This window comes from Hordeum vulgare, chromosome 6H (assembly GCF_904849725.1).
Source record: "Hordeum vulgare subsp. vulgare chromosome 6H, MorexV3_pseudomolecules_assembly, whole genome shotgun sequence".
In the NCBI taxonomy this organism is placed as follows: Eukaryota; Viridiplantae; Streptophyta; class Magnoliopsida; order Poales; family Poaceae; genus Hordeum; species Hordeum vulgare.
In genome coordinates this window covers 514,392,567-514,411,321 of record NC_058523.1, presented here as the reverse complement: position 1 = coordinate 514,411,321, position 18,755 = coordinate 514,392,567, and the positions used below count along the sequence as shown (strand labels likewise).

Genomic DNA, 18,755 nt, shown 5'->3' with positions numbered 1-18,755 from the left:
TAAAATATATTTAGATAAAGGTGTCAAAAAGATCTTATATTATAAGACAGTGTGAGTAATACACTACAATTTTTTCTTTTGGAAAATGTATCAAACTATTTCTTTTGTAATATGTGTCTCCTTTATAAATCTTACAGATCATACTATAAGTCACACAGACACCCGAAAAACTGTACACAAAGGAACATCCGTACAAAAAACATAATTAAAATCGTAGAATTACTTAAGCTTGATGATGATTGATCACCTTCTCACGTGAGCTCGACGTGGCTTCGACACAATATGCAACTTCACGAATCTTCAAGATGTGGCTTACGGAAGGCAAAACCATTGTCACTGAACGAATCAGACCGGCACAATACCTCGGACACGACGTCAAACTCCTTATGTGACTTCCCTGCATGACTAAGACGTCGGAGGAGGAAACTAAACCATCCTACCATGGACCACGAACCGATCACACAATCGACCATCTTCCATATGTCGCGGATCTAGACCACAATCTACATTCGCTTTTGGACTACCTCCCAAGCTCCGTATCAGTGTTAGAAACGGCATCACAATGTCGAAGCCTGATGACACAAGTTTGCCAAACCATCTTGAACCGACCGATTTCAAAATCTATCCCCAAACAAATTCAAGATCCCCTCATTGGAAAAGGATCTGAAGTTCCTTTATTCAAAGCCGTCATCAACAGCACCAAAACCAAGACAATGAACAACCAAAAAACCTAAGCTACTAATGCCTAGACGATCAACACGCGTGGATCCGACAAACTTTGATCATATTTTGGAAAAAAATATCTATGTTTGAAATACTTAATGCATATTATTGGCAACATGATCAGTTATATTTTCATGGCGTATATGATTGGAACTGTATATATAAATAGATTTCTCAGTAAATTTAATCAATGCTTGCTTAGTTTGACTTTCTAGAAAATCTATACGCACTACATTATGAAATAGAGGAAGTATCAGGTATACATGTCCTTACAAACACACCCGCATAGGAGACTAAAAATATATTTAAAATCTTAGACCGCGTTTGGATCAGCGTTTCAGCTCGTTTGTGGCCGGTTTAGGATACAATCCTTCTCCCATCGTTTTCATTCTAAGCAGAAAACAAGAGGTGGCCGGTAATTTACATCCGTAAAATAAATACAGGTGTAACACTTACACCCATTCCAAGCAAGGCTTTAGAGGTGCTGAAGATTTCTTCCACATGCGTCCATCAACGGTGCGCCTTGAGCATAGCTCGATGTCACAATCGGGCCTTCGCCATCACGGAGCAAACTTTCTAAAAGCCAGAAGCTCGTAGAAACCGCGGTTGGCAAGTCGCTAAATGGAGCTCAGTAGACGTTGGTGGCAACCATATCTGAAGCAAATCACCTCCTCGAAAAACCCCCTAGATAAGAGCATGTAGAAACTCCAAAGATCGTGAAGACCCCAAAAGCCGGCCGAGCCCAGACAGATTCATCACAAACCTGAACCGATAAGATTCCAAATGATTCGTCGGAAACACATCTACACACTCTTTCTACCAGCAAAAAACGCACCAACGAAACGGGATAGGGCAGGAAGAACATTATTCTTAAAAGCTTGCATTATGTGAACACTCTTCCAGCAGTGCTTCACACCAAACAAGAAGACTTCCTAAAGACAAACTAAAAAAAGTCACATATGACACTTAATGATTGGCTAAGATCTGATGTCGGGCTCGCTGTCATTTAGAACCATGCACCGACGCCCTCTTCTCCGATGATTCGGCATGGCCAGACCGTCGATGAATCTCTCCGCACTCGATCCCTCTGGCCGTCATCGGCTTCACCAACACACATGTCGTGCACCATGTGGCGGAGGTCATCACTCGAGCACACATGACACATCTATTTCATCGTCTCACAGCAACTCTTCAACACATCCACATCACCCCCTCGATCTAGACCTCTTTGCCTCAGCTGGCGCCTAGAATATCAATAGTATCAATATAGTACTTCATTTATTTTAAAATAAATGTCTTAATTTTGTATTAACTTTAAGGACGCTGCTATGCGTCCGTCGACCGATCTTTTTAAAAAATCGGTCGGGTCGCTAGCCGTCAAATGTGTTGTCATCAAGTGGTTGATGGGCATCTTAGTTTTCGCAACATAGAGTATGTTGCAGATTTTTTTGCAACAGAGATCATGTTGCGAAAACACATATAGATTTTTTTTGTGACAACGTTTTTATAAAATATTTTCTGCAACAAATATCATGTTTTGGATACACCTGTATACTTTTTTGTAATAAAGTTTGTTATAGAGTATTTTTCTGCAATAAAGATTGTGTTGCGGAAACACCTGTAGATTTTTTTATAACAGAGTTTGTTATAAAATATTTTCTGCAACAAAGATCGTGTTACGGAAATACTTGTACAATTTTTTCGCAACAGATTTTATTATAGAATATTTTTTACAATAAAGATCGTGTTGTGGATCGTGACGCTGTTTTTGATCGGCTATTTACAGCGTTTTCTGCAATTTATAGGGATTTAAAGGTTTAAAAAGGCATGCAAAGGTAACTAGTAGTTGAATATGGTTCGGTCAACAAACAAATGGACTAGACTATAGGCCATAGAGGACCACCCACGTACAAACTTTCAGATGAAGACATTTATGCAAGAGAAATGAAGGAACCAGCGCGTGTCCAACAAAAATCGTTATTAGATGATCCGACGGCTTAGCGCGTGGCGGACACATCCAGTAAAATCAGTCGCCTAAATTGAAGTATTTTTCTAATTTTTAATGCAAATATGTACTTCCTTCATTTTTATATATAAGGGCACTATCAAAATTGCAATTTGCATAACAAATACAAAGCCAGTAACACTAATTTTTATAATATTAATTATATTTGCTTCGTAATAATAACAAGGGCGACATTAATTATTTTTTACATGCATGCATGAGTGAGATCATTGGCTTGATATGCATGAAAGATAATTAATTTACACGGCAAACGAGGAGACAAGTTGTCTTTCAACATTGACTTACAAAGCATTAACATTTGTCTTGATACCTACTCCCTCCGTTCCGGTGTATAAGTCATCTTACGATGTCAAATAATCCGAAAACACTTAGGCACGGTGCATTAACTTTTACCTTATTTCTGCTTTTTTGACATGAATAAAGGAATCAACCAATAAGATACGTGAGACATGTATTTTTAATGACTTGAGCCTGACTAGCATGACATGCAATGGTCAATTCTTTGCATGCTATAGTATTAAATAGGCATTGATTTTTTTTCGTTTTTCTCTCCATCTTGATCATGGTGCACAACTTAAGATGACTTATACACCGAAACGGAGGAAGTATAATATAAATTTATGACCTTGTATACTTCGAAACGGAGGGAGTATAAAAATTGAGGAAGTATTAAATTTAAGATATTTGTTTTAAGACAGATAGGATAGCACACTATCGTTATCCGCCCTTTGGATGAAACGATAGAAACGAAGCAGCACAAAAGGTTAGCGACACAATCCTATCGTTCACTCATCAACCAACGTCGATGCTGACAATTCCAATTAGAGGGCTTCGGACACATCGAGCGGCGAAAAAGTTTATTCTTGCGTGCTGATCAAGTCACATGATGTTTTCTCTGCGGAATTGGTCTCTGTCAGCTAGGCACGCACGATTTGACAGCTTCCCTGGTTCCTTCATCGGAAGGGACCCTTTTGGGGGTTTCCTTGGTTTCCAACTTTTGCCGTTGTGCCGGGCGCCCGAAAAGAAGCGCGAAAGCTGCGCCGCCGGGGTCCAGGTTACATGCACGGACACTCGAGCGCCCGAGAGATCAAAGCTCGTTCGTGCTTTGCTTTGCTTGTGCCACGCACGAACCTGTGGCGTCGTGAAACTTTTTACACCTCATCTGGTTAAATTGGATGCGTTTTATACGGGGTAAAGAAGCGAACATAATACTTGTACTGAGTTGGTGGTCCGTGTTTAAATACTGACGCTACACGGTGACGCTGCTGCGTCGGTGCCGCTGTGGCGGCGCAATTGTCGACCAGTTCGGCACCGCGTCTACAGCTTGATTGCATCGAGTCACTCACGCCGACGTGATCGTTCTCGCCATGTCCCAGTGTCCAACTGTCCAAGCCTCCTGGGAGGCCGTGTCGCCGAGGAGCACTATTTTCCTATGTGCTGCCCATGTCCACATTGCGCTTGCCCATTGGCGCTCTTTTGAGATTTTCTTAAAAGAAAAACGTGCATTGCATAGTTTTGGAGCGTATTTGACCCCTTGCTTGCTCGTTTTTCTCCCTTCATATCAATCGAGGACTATCTCTGAAAGTAGTATCCATGCATGTCGATTGTGTGTCGATGTTACCATCGCTCATTACTGTTAGGCACCCGTCTGTGTTGATGAGGAAAATGAGTATGACAAGTCTAGGATTGCACAAAACGTGATATCAACATCCTTTGATGGCGTGGAGCATCCCATGAACACAATTATGGACTCTACACCAACATCTCAAGTGTCAAGAGGCCGATGGCTAGAGCACACACACATGTCATCAAAATCGAGGTGAATTGAGTCCTCTTCGAACTCCGTATGCATTTGAACGAGACATGACTACTACCTCAAACCAGAATACTATGCATGGTTAGGTGTGAAGGCATAAAGGACATTAGGCACAACGAAGACCAGGACGAAGGCGCAGAGAGCAATGACAAGAGCGACTAAAGAAATTCTTCCAATTCAAACTATTGCAACTGCTCTCTTTTATCTGTTCCTTGTATCTCCTCTTCGAGGAACAAAACATTCCTAGTGGAAAAGGATTCCACTTGCATCTTCAAGGCCTCCTTCAAGTAATAGGATTTCCCAAGTGAATCACCACGACCTTCATCAACCCTAGTGGATTTGGAGAAGACTACTATCAAGACCTCGCCTCCCTTTGTGGAAGTGGGAAGTTTATGGATGGTGTGTGGATTTGTGGAAAGAGAGCATGTGTGATCGAATCTTGTCTTTGAGTGTTTGTTCCCTTTGATCCTAGAGTGTTCCCCTTAACCCTCTAAGATGTGAAAGATTGGGCAACCAAGGGCTTGACCATACATCAATTTACTAAGTGTTAGGATACAAATTTAATTGATACCACAACTAAATATAAAAGCACCTCTAAAATATAATACAATACATAGCGAGAAAAAAAAATATTCGATGTAGATATTTACATCACCATGTATGACAAATTTCTTTAAACCCGCCATTAACTTCAAGATGAAACACCTGTATTGTTGTCACCTTTAACATGCATACACATGGCTAGTGTACTATCGTATTTCCTCATAATACTCGCATTCTATTTACACGGGAAAGAGTACATCAAGTTCACATGCACCTCTATACCCCTGTACTATTATGAAAGCTTGTTGGAATCGGGTTCTGTGAGAGAGTAGTCTAGCGAGGATTTTAGCGTGGGTGTAGGTGTTCCGTTATCGATGTTCGCATTTACTAATGGTGTCTTGTAACTATTTTTTTTATATATATATGGTACGTAATTGCGTACTCTGGACAAAAAAAAAAACAAGTTGGCAAATGATAGGACAGCTGCCAGGAGAGTTTGTATTTTTTTTTTAATTTGCATGTTTAAAAGAAATCATGATCACTTTTAAATTTGAGAATATTTTTAAATTCGCAAAGATTTTTTGAACTCATGAACATTTTTTTTTCAAATGCATGAACATTTTTTAATCCGCAAACTTAAAAGAAAATCGTGAACACCTTTAAATTCACGAATATTTTTTTCCAATTCATGAACTTTTTCGAATGTACTATATGAAAACCAATCCCGTGTTTTTCTGTGCTGGTGGAGTCTTTCTTTCCACAAGACAGAGCGAGAAAGAAGCCACATGCAAATGACCGAGCGTCTCTGGAATTTGTGTAGTCGTATAGCCGGATCATGCAAAACTTTGGCAAATAGTAGTACACTACCAAGCAAGAACTAACACGCGTCAATGAAGTCATGTTATTTCCTTGAAATATGTACAGACCATGGATCTAATTAAGAGGGTGTTTGGATACTCTCTAGTCATGTGACTAGTAGTAGTCAGACTAGAAGTTTGTAGTCAGGCCCTGTTTGAAAGGTGACTACTACTAGTCAGCATTAAATGTCTCAGTATTAAATTATTCTCTCTTGGGTCCGCCAATTAATTAGAGAAGAGACTTTAGTCAGTAAAAATTGGGGGTGGGGTGACTAGGGACTAAACTAGTTTTAGTCACCCATTAGTCAGGGGTGTTTGAAAGTTTACTGACTAAAGATGACTACTACTAGTCTCTAGTCTTTAATGATCCAAACACCCTCTAACCCTTGATCTCTGATGACAACGGATTGAACCGGAAAAATGGTCGCAGACAGAAAGACAGAACTAGCTAGAATACGACCCACTTCGTGGCAGCGGCGCTGCTCCCATCGGCGGCGGCCTCGATCGTCCTGGAGTGCGCCAGCGAGCATCCGTCGCCGGCCTTCTTTCCCCCCGTCGCCGCGCGCAGCAGCTTCGCCCAGAAGCTGGTCGCCGGCCTCTCCCTCCTCCTTCTCATCACCAGCACCACCTCGTCGCCGTCCACGGCCACCACCCGCTCGCGCCGCATCAGCAGCGACGGCCTCGCGGCGTGCTTGATCTCCCGGTGGAACCCGGGGCTCGCGGACCCCGACGACGCGCCGGTGGACGACGCCTCCGAGTCCGAGTCCGAGTCCGAGCAGCAGGAGGAGGAATGAGAAGCCGCCTCCCCGCGCGCGACGACGGTCGGCAGCGTCGCCGAGGGCGAGAGGCGGGACAGGCGCTCCCGCAGGCAGAGCGGGCACACCCCCGCAGCCCCCTGCCGCCAGTGCCGCCGGCACGCCGCGCCGTCAGCCTTGCCCGGCTTCTTGCCCATCACCATGTGCGCCAGTAGGATCGATCACAGGGTGTCACGCCCGGTCAGCGAGTTCTTCAGGTAGGGGAGTAGGTGTCGTTGTTGTTTGTGTGGGCATATATATATATGTATATATTAGTCCCGTCGGGTCAGGTGCCGTTGGGCTGCGCGCGGTGAGCTTCGTGGATGTTGCGTGGCGATGGGGACGGAAATGGGCTGGCTGGCTGGCCATGGTGTACGTACGGAGCTTGGCTGGGTCCTGGCTGGCGGGAGGGCCGGGCTGCCCCTCTCACCGGCAACGGCACGGTGGCGGTGGTAGCCATGCACGGCTTTCCCTTCGTTGTAAAAAAGGAGCCTTTTTGGAAGCTTCCGGCCGGGGGTGTGGGGTGGCACGGGAGGGATATATTCATGTCCTCCTCGGGTTCCACGGCGGGCCGGCCGTCGGGGAATTTCGCTCTTGTTTGTTGGTTGCTTTCCGTTTGCCTTATTTTTGCGAGCTAGAGTCTCGTCAGTGGCGGACCGACGAGATGTGCCAATGGGGATATGGGTCACCGTAGAAGCGTGACGTTGATGGTTGAGTGTGTTCGTGCGCTGTTGCACTTGCACTTGCACTGCACCTGCCGGCAGGGAGCCGGAGAAACTGTTGTGTTGGTTAATTAGAGCAAGGACAACAGTAGAGCCAGCACGTCTGCCGGCTGCAAGCTCATGCCATGTCACTTATAGCTCATTTTATAACTAACATCTACAATAGTTTGTTAAAAAAGTGTACTACTTATTTATTATATGGTTCACCTTTTATTCTCACAAAGTGTCTAGAAGCACGTGCTAGAGCTGACTCCTAAGAGCAAGTACAATAAGTTAAAATATTATATTTTTACTGAGTTGGATGAGAGAGAAGAGGAGAGAGAAGGGAAGCGGGCTCTTCGTGATGAGCTAGCTCTAGCACGTGCTCCTAGGTGCTTTGTGAGAATGAAAGGTGAGCCATATATGACAAAAATAGTACTCTTTTATAGTTAACTATTGTACAAGCTAGCTATAAGATAGGCTATAAGATGACTTATAGCCAGCAGTTGGCTATACTATTAACCATGCTCTAACTAAGAGTCTGCTTACATTCTCTCTCCTTCAATTGAGCAAACATATACTGTTTTATTCCTTATAGTCAGCTGACTCAGCTTTATTGTACTTGCTCTTATAAATGACGGGAACATCACGGTGCTCATCGAGGAACACATGAAACGGACTCGATGTCGATGGGCCGACTTGTGCTCTTCAATAAGGCCCTGTTTGGAACCACCCATATTATATAATCTGATTTTTATAATCTATTATGTTTTCAAACAGGATAATTTATATTGTAGATTTTAAAAACTAGATGATCAGATTATTAAAAACTCATAATCTATTCTAATCAAGCTAAAATCAGATTATGAATTAATACTGACCTATTACCCTTGTAAACTTTGAGATATTTACCTCTACTGCCACCGCCACCTGGTCAGCGTCTCTGGTTCTTCCCCATCGCACGACCCTTCTTCCCCATCGCACGACCCAGGTTCTTCCCCATCGCTCCAGCCCTAGGGCGTCGCCACCGCCACTACCCCTGAGACCTGCGGCCGGCAGCGCAGACTCCATCAGAGATGGCGTCGCAGCAAGAAGAGGAGGCGGAGGAACTGCACCAGCGGGATTCAATCCATGCGAGGAGGAGTCAGCAGGTCTGTGTCCATGGCCATCCCGTCAATTCGAGCTTCGCCGGTGATTGCGGTTGTCTCACTGCCCTGGATACAATGTATTTGGAGGATTGGATCTCAATTTGCACGCTACGTTCAAAGTTAACGATGTGTGTCCATCGTATTTTTTCGTACAATGATTAGTGTACAGTTCAAATTTACCGAGAAATAACACATTTGTACACGACTAGTACAAATGTGTACCGATTCAAATTTGGCACCAAACAAACAAGATGGCGAGAATTATAAAAATAATTGCCGTTTAAAAAAAACAGAGAGCAAACATGTCATTATACAATTTAAAACCTGGATTACAGTTTATATAATCTGGTCTTCAAACAAGCCCATCTAAATTATTTTTATAAACCAAATTATATAATCTATGTTCATAATCCAAATTATTATAATCTATTATGGTTACAAACAAGGCCTAAGTAGCTGCTTCAAGCCTGAAAATAGTACTCCCTCCGTCTCCGTAATACTACTAGTAGGAAGAAGGCGCGGCGACACGCTGCGCCCGTGGTCGAGCCCATACAGTTTGTACATGTGTATTGTTATTTTTATTTTGTAGTAATTGGTTGAGCGGGTTGCAGACGTTATTCATATTTCCTACATAGAAAAATAACACCTAACTAAAAAAGGAGTAATTTGAAATTCTGCATGATACATCCAACAACAAATAAGAGTATTAATTAAAGCTATTCAAACTCATCACAGTTATTGTTTTTTCCTGTATAAAATAAGCATAATATATGGGAGTGAGCATTTAACGACAACAGCTTACATATTCGTTATTGTTTTTTCCCGTCTAAAATAAGCATAATATATGGGACTGAGGATTTAACGACAACACATTCTTTGTCTATCTCTCTGCATGTAAATTAATATCAAATATCTTTGGAAGCAAACGGAATATTTCTACATAGACAGAATAATTAGAGTTCATGAATTTTCCAAACTGAGATGTACACACTTGACTATTGAGCTCAGTTTTTGGAAGAATGGCCCTCATGGGAATCACAAGGAAAACCAGTAATATTCGTATCTAAATTATATGTATTATAAAATGCTAGATTGAACATTCGGAGCTTAGCGAGCAAATGAGCACACTATTGGATAGCGAAAAATTGAAGGGGGACTTCCAACATGCAAGATCTTGCGGTTGCACCTATAAGTGCTCACTACCTCTTTTGGATTCCGTATATACCTCATGCTTCAATTTATAGAGACAAAAGTTTAATTTTAATCTTATGAGAAGCCAAATTGTCCGATGATAATGATGAGCAAGCTGCAAAAGAAAAATGCACTTTGTCATTTGAAAATGTAAAGAGAAAGAATTGAACAATCAGCACGAACCAAACGAACAATCTACATTTCACCGCCTTCCTATGTGTTTTTATGACTAAATAGATAAAATTCACAGAAAGGCCATACAGTAACAACAACATGAAACAATAGCATCGGTCAATAAAGCATTTTACAGTGCTGGACTCACAAAAATCTAAAGCATAGAATCACCACTATCATCACACCACTTGTAAGCTTCAAAATGTGATACTGATAGATGAATATATCTTAGTAGATGCATTTTTAATTAGTTTTGAAGACATAAAGTTGTTGATTTAAACATCTATAGATAATCACTCAAGTAGTTTATTTTCATTTATTGGATTCAACATTTTCTTTTGTACAGAGTACCATGGCCCATAGCCAAAAAAAAAACATTGTACAGAGACAACCGAGAGTTATTAAAATATCATGAAATGCTAAGCCCAAGTGGCATGGAGAAATGATTTACTAACAAACTGTACTAACATATTAGCAAACAGGCTATGTGTTGTAGTATTGTTCTAAATTATAAGGATTCCTTCAGACTTGAGTGTTTCATTATTGGCTTATGTTCTTATAGCGAAGTTGGTTCTGCATATAATTTCTAAACATTAGCATGTGAGCCCTCTCTGTTCTACTTGTCATTTCATAAAATTATGCATATCTAGTTTACTCTGGTTGTGACTGACGCTATCTATTAGAGACAACATATGCCATGAATATGGGTCTCGGAGGTAAAGGGGACACGTATAATAGACAAAGGGTCATACAATTCAAAACTCTAAAATCAATCTGGAATGATCGATGTAGCTGAGGCTGTTAAATTTCAACCGGAAGTTGTTACTTATTAAGTGAATTATTTCTCTAATTTCAGTTTCTACAGTTGGCCAATAATACACATAAATATAGGTCTCAATTGTAGTTTGATCGACACATCAACAAACATACAAACAAAATGCTCTAACACCACACTTGACTTCCAAGTTTTTTATTCCAGTATTCTACGTCAACTACCTCGCCATCTTCCACTCAGGCAGTGCTCAACAATGTAATTTGGTGGCTGACACCGCGCCTCTTTTGGGTTGTCATCCTCCATGCCCTTTTGTGCTGTGCTAGCAGCCCCATATGTTCATATCCCTCCAACGGCAGAAATGAACATGGCTTGTCATCTTGCTTGTAAAAGAAAACGCAATGTTTCCTCGTGTACATTCTAAAAAATGTGTTGATGTATATCACAACAAACGCGTGAGAAGGTTGAGATTGTCTTAATGACACATACCTTTTTCAATTACCTTTAGTGCATATTTTTAGCCATAAATAAATAATCATTTCTTTCATAGTATGATTTGTATAGCATCATTTCAATAGTTTCAAGATGGGAAATCTTACTGCAAAGCCACTCTTTAACTATATATCCTTCTCTAAAAAAATATTTGGGCAGATTAAGCAAAGTGAATTTAGGAGTTTCCTAGGTCTGGTTCTGAGTTCGAACTGCTGATAGCAAGCAAACGGGAACTGGGCACGCTAAGTAAGGTTCACACATTTTAAGTTAAACTGTTACTACTCATTTAGATCATTAGTTGATCCTTTACTTCACGCTTTTTAACTGGAGCATATGACATGACAGTAGAAGTATGAGCCTCTAGTGCTTTTGAATTTTCTTTTAAACTCTACTTCTAAGCTTTCCAGGTTACGGATTATCACTTTGTAGATAGACACGCATTGACTTATTATATAATAGAACTGGACAACTGCCATGCCATCCAACATCGTCATGACAATTAAGGTATGAATCCACATTTTTTGTTGACAGAAATACAAAAGGAATGGAACATAAAAGGTCATATGACCACAATAAAGCATACCAGACGAATAACTTTGCATACGTAGTCCATATGGTAATGATAGATCCACACATTGATTTTTCACCGTCGCTTGGTCGTTGTACAATCTGCGGACATCGCTCTCCAGCTTCTACTCTCATCCTCTGCCGCCCTGCAACCAGATGTGTTAACTCTCCAAACTGTCAGAGTCGTTGCTTCCTAATTGGCCGCCTCCTCCACTAAAATGAGTAGTGTTGTCGTGTACAAAATATTTTAATTTAAAAATAATAATATAGTGAAATCGAAGCTTCTCTGAATTTTAATTATAGGAGTGAACATATAATTCCTACTATAGGGAGGTATGATGAGATTCTTGAAGAACACACTGATAGAAGCACAAAACTTGCCACTAAATATTCCATTTCAGCATGCACAAAAAATAGAACAATAACCTTAGAAGGACAAAAAAACAGGCCCATAAACTTGGGATAGAAAAAGAGGTCAACTAACTTGGAAGGACATCTAACATGATGCAGGCATAAATATATCTTAGTACTGAAGTCTTTGTTGCTATTTTAGATGATAACAACCCATAACCCATCAGATTTCCTTATAGGTAAATGTGTGTTTTTCAAAGTTAATTTTGAAGTCAGCCTGGCCAGGAAAAATATTACATATTATTTGGTTGACGACGATACAAATAATCCTGGCAGAGCCTCTACAACATCTTAGTCACCTAAGAAACTGCATATATCTAAAAATACATAAAAGTAACCATATGTAGAATACATGTTTACCTTCTCCAATGTCTGACCTTAGCCTTTACTGATTGTTACTTCCCTGCAGTGTGAAGTACAATTTGGAAACAGGAAAACTGAGCACTATCCATGGTAGTTGGCACACATACACACATGGCCATTGGAAAACAGAAGCACTGAGCACTATCCATGGTAGTTGGTAAACGCACAAGTTGTTCTTCGTTATTTCTTGTCACAATCTCTGCTTTGTAAACCGATTCACCTAGACATTAGAGATACATCCCCTGGAAAGTCGATATCAGTAAACATTAAGATTCTAAGCTTTAAACACAAACAGTATGAGTAGATGGATATTGTCACAAACGCCATCCTGATCCCATGGTTATAAAGTACATATTTTCAGCTCCATTTGTCATCACGAATTCATGCATATTGTCACAAAACCTACTCCCTCCGTTTTTAAATATAAGTCTTTTAAGATATTTCATTATGGTCTACATACGGAGCAAAATGAGTGAATCTACATTCTAAAATATGTCTATATACATCCGTATATAGTCTACTAATGAAATCTCTTTAAAGACTTATATTTAGGAACGGAGGGAGTATAACATTATATGTGGGCCAAAAGTAAAACAAAGTATGGTAGAAATAGTAGGCTGGTGTCATATCTGATAGATTTCACAAAACACGTAAGTTAAAAAAAATAACACTCCCTTCCGCCTATGACAGCAAAACTGAACTGAACACCTAAACAGATTGAGAAGATGAACAGAGATAGAAAGGGGATTACATCACCTTCCTACTATCATGTCGTCCACGATGACCACTGGTCCACACCAAACCCATCTAATCATCTAGAAAAGCACCTTTATCCAAACTCCAATGGTCTTCAATTAGGCAACACGTGAAGATGCACACAGAAGCATCCACCATTACGGCCCGTACCCTGTAATCCATGCATCCAACCAACTGGAAAATCGAGCAACAAAATCAAAACACAAAGGAAGGAAAGAAGTAGGAGGGAGCAAATAGAACATACCAGTCCGTCAGGAGACGGTCGCATCGGCCGAATAAAGTCAAACCCCAACAGGACGGGTCAAATAGCAAGTTAGTGATGGCGCACGCATAATCCACCCCACCGCAACAACCGTACATAAGAAGCGGCGCCAGCGCCGTCCACCCCATCATAGCAGCCATATAGAAGAACAACTGTACATAAGAAGCGGCGCCAGCGCCGTCCACCCCATCATAGCAGCCATATAGAAGGAGCCATGAGAACCTACGACCAGGACGACGAGCGGCTACAAACCCTAGACAGGAGGCGGTCAGTGCGGTCGGTGGAGAGGCCACGTGATTTGCGGGTGCGCACCCGTGGCCGAGCAGATGCAGAGAAGGGGCATGAGGAGAGGAGATGGCAGACGGGGGCGGAACGACGATGGCGTGGGACTGGTGGCGGCGGCCCCTTTCTCTTGTGTCACCCTCCTCTCCGGTTCTCTTGTGTGTAGACGAAAGAAGAAAGCAGTGGCCTTGTAGGTAAATAAAAGTAGAGGCTGTAAAAACCAGAACACGTGCCGTGCTCTCCTTACAGGAGTAAGGAGAAGACGTGTCAAGCCCGTGAGAGTCCATGACCAACACTTGGAATGAACGACACGAGGGCCTGCTTAGTAGCTATAATATATTGTAATATAAGACGTACAATGCAGTTGTTGGAACAATAGAAAATTAGTGCCAGAAAGAGGTACACAACACAATCGTGTTGTTTAGTGACCGAGCGTCGACGGTTGCAAAATACTTTTCTTTGTGAAATTAGAGGGGCGCCGGAGACAGCGAGGGGCGAGAGAATGCTAACTTTCGACCCGAGTGATCAATTCGTAGTACGTACAGTATGATGTTTTCTGCGAAATTGGTCTCTCTGCTAAGGTACGTACGTCCCATGGACCGCACGGCACGGTTTGACAACCTTCCATGGTTCCATGGATGGAAGAGACCCTTCTCGGTCTCCTTGGATACGGGATACGGCCTAGGCCCAGAAGATGCACGTCGAGAATTGCGCCGTCTGTCCAGGTCACATGCATGCACGTGCGCGAGACCAGAGTTGCGGTGGTCGACACGCTATACCGCAGCTCTATCCTCGGACGGAGCGGCTGGGACGGCAGTCAGTCACCGCGTACGTACGGAGGGCGACGGCCGTACGGCGGAACCACTCCCGTGTTTAAATACGGTTTGCTACACGTACGGTGACGCTGCCGCGTCGGTGCCGACGTGCCGCCGTGTTCGTCTACGAGTTTGGCACCGCGCGGTAAGGGAACTCCTGCGTACCGCCTACAAAAGTCGCACCGAGGCGCTGACGGAAGGACACGGCGATGTGATCGATCTCGCCATTGCCGACCAACAGCCAGGTTACAGTGGCGGAGCTTGGGAAAGATCTGTAAAAGTGAAAAGTGATCGTCCGAATGATTGATTGGTTCTCATTGCTTGCGACTGTTTATACGGGGAGCAGAGACGGCCCTGTGTTTGGAGATGTCCTAGACGAACTCCACAATATGGACCCTTATGTCCTAAGATCATATATTTTTAATTTTAAAATTTAACTATAATAATTGATTTATTTCATCCATAATAATGATAACAAGGTTTCAACTTACTTAATCAACAATAATAATACTCTCTCCATCACAGTTTGTTGGGCGCCTCTCGCGTCGCTCTGGGCCCAAGGTACGTTGTGATAGGCAGGAAATAAGGAGGCGATGGAGCTGCAAATTAAAGGAGAGGCGCCTAATGAATCGCTAAACCAACGCAGTGACTTGCATGCAGGAGGCCATGCGTAGCAAATCACAAAACGATTCTCACTTACATTTGTGTTCACACTTGCATGCGCAACCCAAACAATTCATGTTCCCATTTGCCAGCGCTTGAAGAAGAGAAACGGAGTAGGAGTAGTTAAGGAGCTGCGCCCTATTTTTGTGGGATTGTGAAAAAAATCTGATTTTGAAGAGATGCCTAACTAACTGTGATGGAGGGAGTAGTAAAAAGATAGAGAAATAAAACTAAAATGACATGATTACCTCAAATAAGAATTTAATTCTTCAAAAAAAGTTTCTTGCGTTTCTTGATGCAAAATCATTAAGGACACAATCATGGTCAACATTTTTCAAGATATCCTTCTCAATGCGGCACATAGCCAAGCCATTCAACACAATCATGGTTAACTTTTTTTTTAGAAAATGAGGATGACCCCCGGCCTCTGCATCTCGGAGATGCATGCGGCCATTTTATTGATTATTGTCGAGGACCTTACAAAGTAGAACAATAATATGTCTGAATCCGTCATCTTAGCAACATCTGCCGCTACCCTATCCATATGATGAAGGGGTGCAAGCCGGGCCATATACCCAGACCTCTCACCTAAGCCTAACATCTAAAGCCGGAGGCCCCGACCGAGCCATCTATCGGGTCCGGGGCACAAACCGGTCTGACTCACTCACATGTGTCGTCGCCGCCATCTTCCACTGGTCCATCTTCAGAGCACATTGAGGTGTCAACCTTAGCAGGTCCTCCGTCATCGACGCCACCACGACGCCAAACGATGACCACCACCTACACAAGACTTGGAAGGCCTTCCGCCATGGACGCCACCACGACGCCAAACGACGACCTCCGCCTACGCGAGTCCATCTCCAAGCAACGGATGTAGATCCATGCTAGGATAGGTTCGCACCACCCCCGTCGCCCACCACCCACAAGCGCCACCCAACCCCAAGGTTCCCAAAGCGCCGTCTTCAAGAAGGTAACGACGCCGTGAGCGCCGCCGCCGCCCAACAAAGTTAGGGCTTTCGCCCGGGAGACTTAGGGGAAGGGGAAGTGGGGAGATCAGTCCATACCGACGCCTCCAAGGAGGGGAACGGCGCCCAAGGCGTTGCCGTCGGCGTGGCCGACCATGGCCAGCCAGGGATTTCGCCCGAACTAGATCCCCGCTACCAGCAGCGCCTCCTGTATAGAACCGGCGACCAAGGAAAGCGCGACCCGACCAGGCTGGCCCGCATGCCGAACAGAGGAGGAGGGGAGGCGCCAGATCGCGCGCACCGACCCTCGCAGAAGCCGCCGCCAGCCGCCAACGACCATCGGGATCCCGCCGCCCGTATGGCCAAGACGCCAGATCCACCGCCCGTACAGCTGCTCGCCAGAGCTTGCCGTGCATCGCCAAAAGGAGCCGCCGCTCCAGATCCGGGACTCCCCACGCAGAGCCAGGGCAGCCAAGATCCCGACGCCACCATCCTTGACGCCTCGGGCTTGCCCGACGTCTGCCTCAGGCGGCGGCGAGGAGGTGGGACGAGGTGGGGAGGGGGCCGAGGCGGCGCGGCTAGGGTTCCTCCGCCGCCGCCGGGGGAGGCGACGCAGGGGTCGCGAGAGAGAGGTTACGTCGACGGGGATGTTCTTCACTCGAATCAACATTGCTCGAAGATGTAAAGTACCTATTCAAAGAACCCTTCAATGGTTAAATTTTCATATCACTTACTTTTTTTTTCCAGCACCCGACAATTGCTTCTTCTTAGGCAACATGGCAGACCCTGAAATTATGAAGAAAAGAGGAATAGAGAATACAAATATGAAGATGATATGAAAATTTATACATCAAATGATTGAAACCCTAGACATACATGGAAAAGTACTTGAATTACTAAATAAAGATGATGAATGGACTACGTACTAGTGTTGAATTCTGTTGTTGATTACTCCTTCTGATACTGAATTTTGATGGATGGATGGATGGGGTCTCGTGCACTCATTGGTGTCCTGCTTGGCTGCTTCGGATTCATGTGTTAGATACTTAGATCGATGGCCAAGACTAAGACGCCACTCGCCGCAGTACTGTTGATGCCTGATGGATGGATGGCCGGACTGCCGGGCGGCCGACAACGCCGACACGCGCAGCGGCGACAAGCCGGCCGAGGCGTCATATGGCCGAGGCGTTGTAGGGCAGTGGAGACGAGGTGTCGACGCAGGCGACCAGAAGATGAGTAGACGAAGCCACAAACAGGTTTCTGTTGTGAAGTTTTTAGCCGGCCTAGCCATGTGAATATCTTTCTTATTTTTTGTATTTTTTGCATATTTTTTAATGGGCTATATTGCATATACATATTATATTATGGCCCCCCTCATGCTGGGCCCTAGGCCGTCACCCCGCCGACCATACACCAGGGCCGGCCCTGACATGGAGCGGTTACAATTCTGTAAGAGCAATTATAACCGCAAGATGCGGTTGCTAAGGCTGCTCGTAATGGGAGCATCATATGTAGTATCATATATGTCAACAATTTTGATGATGTGGTATAGAATTAAAATGAAGAAAAGAAAGGTTGAGTATGATTTCTTGATACTGTATCATATTAAATGATGTGCTACTATGTCTCTTGCATGGCAGTAAATGAACTATCCTACGATACTAACATATGATACTATGCATTACAAATATGGTATCATAGATTAGTATCATATGCAAGATACTCGTATATGATACTACTCATTACAACCAGCCCAATGCATGAGACAAAACAGTAACTGCACTTAGCAGTTGCTAAGATGAGAGAGGAAGTATAACTGCTCCTAACAGTTAGAGAGTACAAAGTCAGTTCCTAAGTCAGTTCATTAATTAGCACGTGATAATTAACAAGTGCTCTAATTCTATTCTTAACACCCCCCTTGGACCACGCATCTTCTAGAAGAATCCATTATCTAGTGCTTCTTGTATATTCATCATCCAGCTTGAGAATCATTTGTGCAATTTAAGAACCTTCCTTAAAAATCCAGTGAAAAAATTATGAGGAGTAATAGATACACCATTGAAAACTTCTTTAAAACTCTATAGAAAAAATATAAGGAGAAAACAATATGGTGTAATTCATATTGCCTCATAAAAACCTTTTATGAGAAAACTGATGAAAAACTCATAAAGAAAAAGAGTACAATATTTATTATCTCATGATAATTAATGGGTTATAGATCTAGGAGTTTTCTCCCCCTAAAATTTGCAAATCTCGGAAACGTCTCATACCAATTCCATGAATACACTTCTGGAATGTTGAATTTGGTATAGACTTTGTGAACAAATCCGCTAGATTGTCACATGATTTGGTTTGCAAGATATCAATTTCTCCATCTTTCTGTAATGCATGAGGAAAGAACAGCTTAGGAGAAGTGTGTTGTGTGATATTGCTT

General features: G+C 43.1%; 1 protein-coding gene across 1 annotated transcript; it reads right to left on the bottom strand.

Annotated features, from left to right (window-relative positions):
- Window positions 1-5,991: 5,991 nt before the first annotated feature.
- On the bottom strand, window positions 5,992-6,923 carry LOC123405710. Its single transcript, XM_045099296.1, has one exon. It carries the CDS (start codon window positions 6,921-6,923, stop codon window positions 6,414-6,416), a length of 510 nt encoding a protein of 169 aa, XP_044955231.1. The 3' UTR covers window positions 5,992-6,413.
- Between the last annotated feature and the right edge of the window lie 11,832 nt (window positions 6,924-18,755).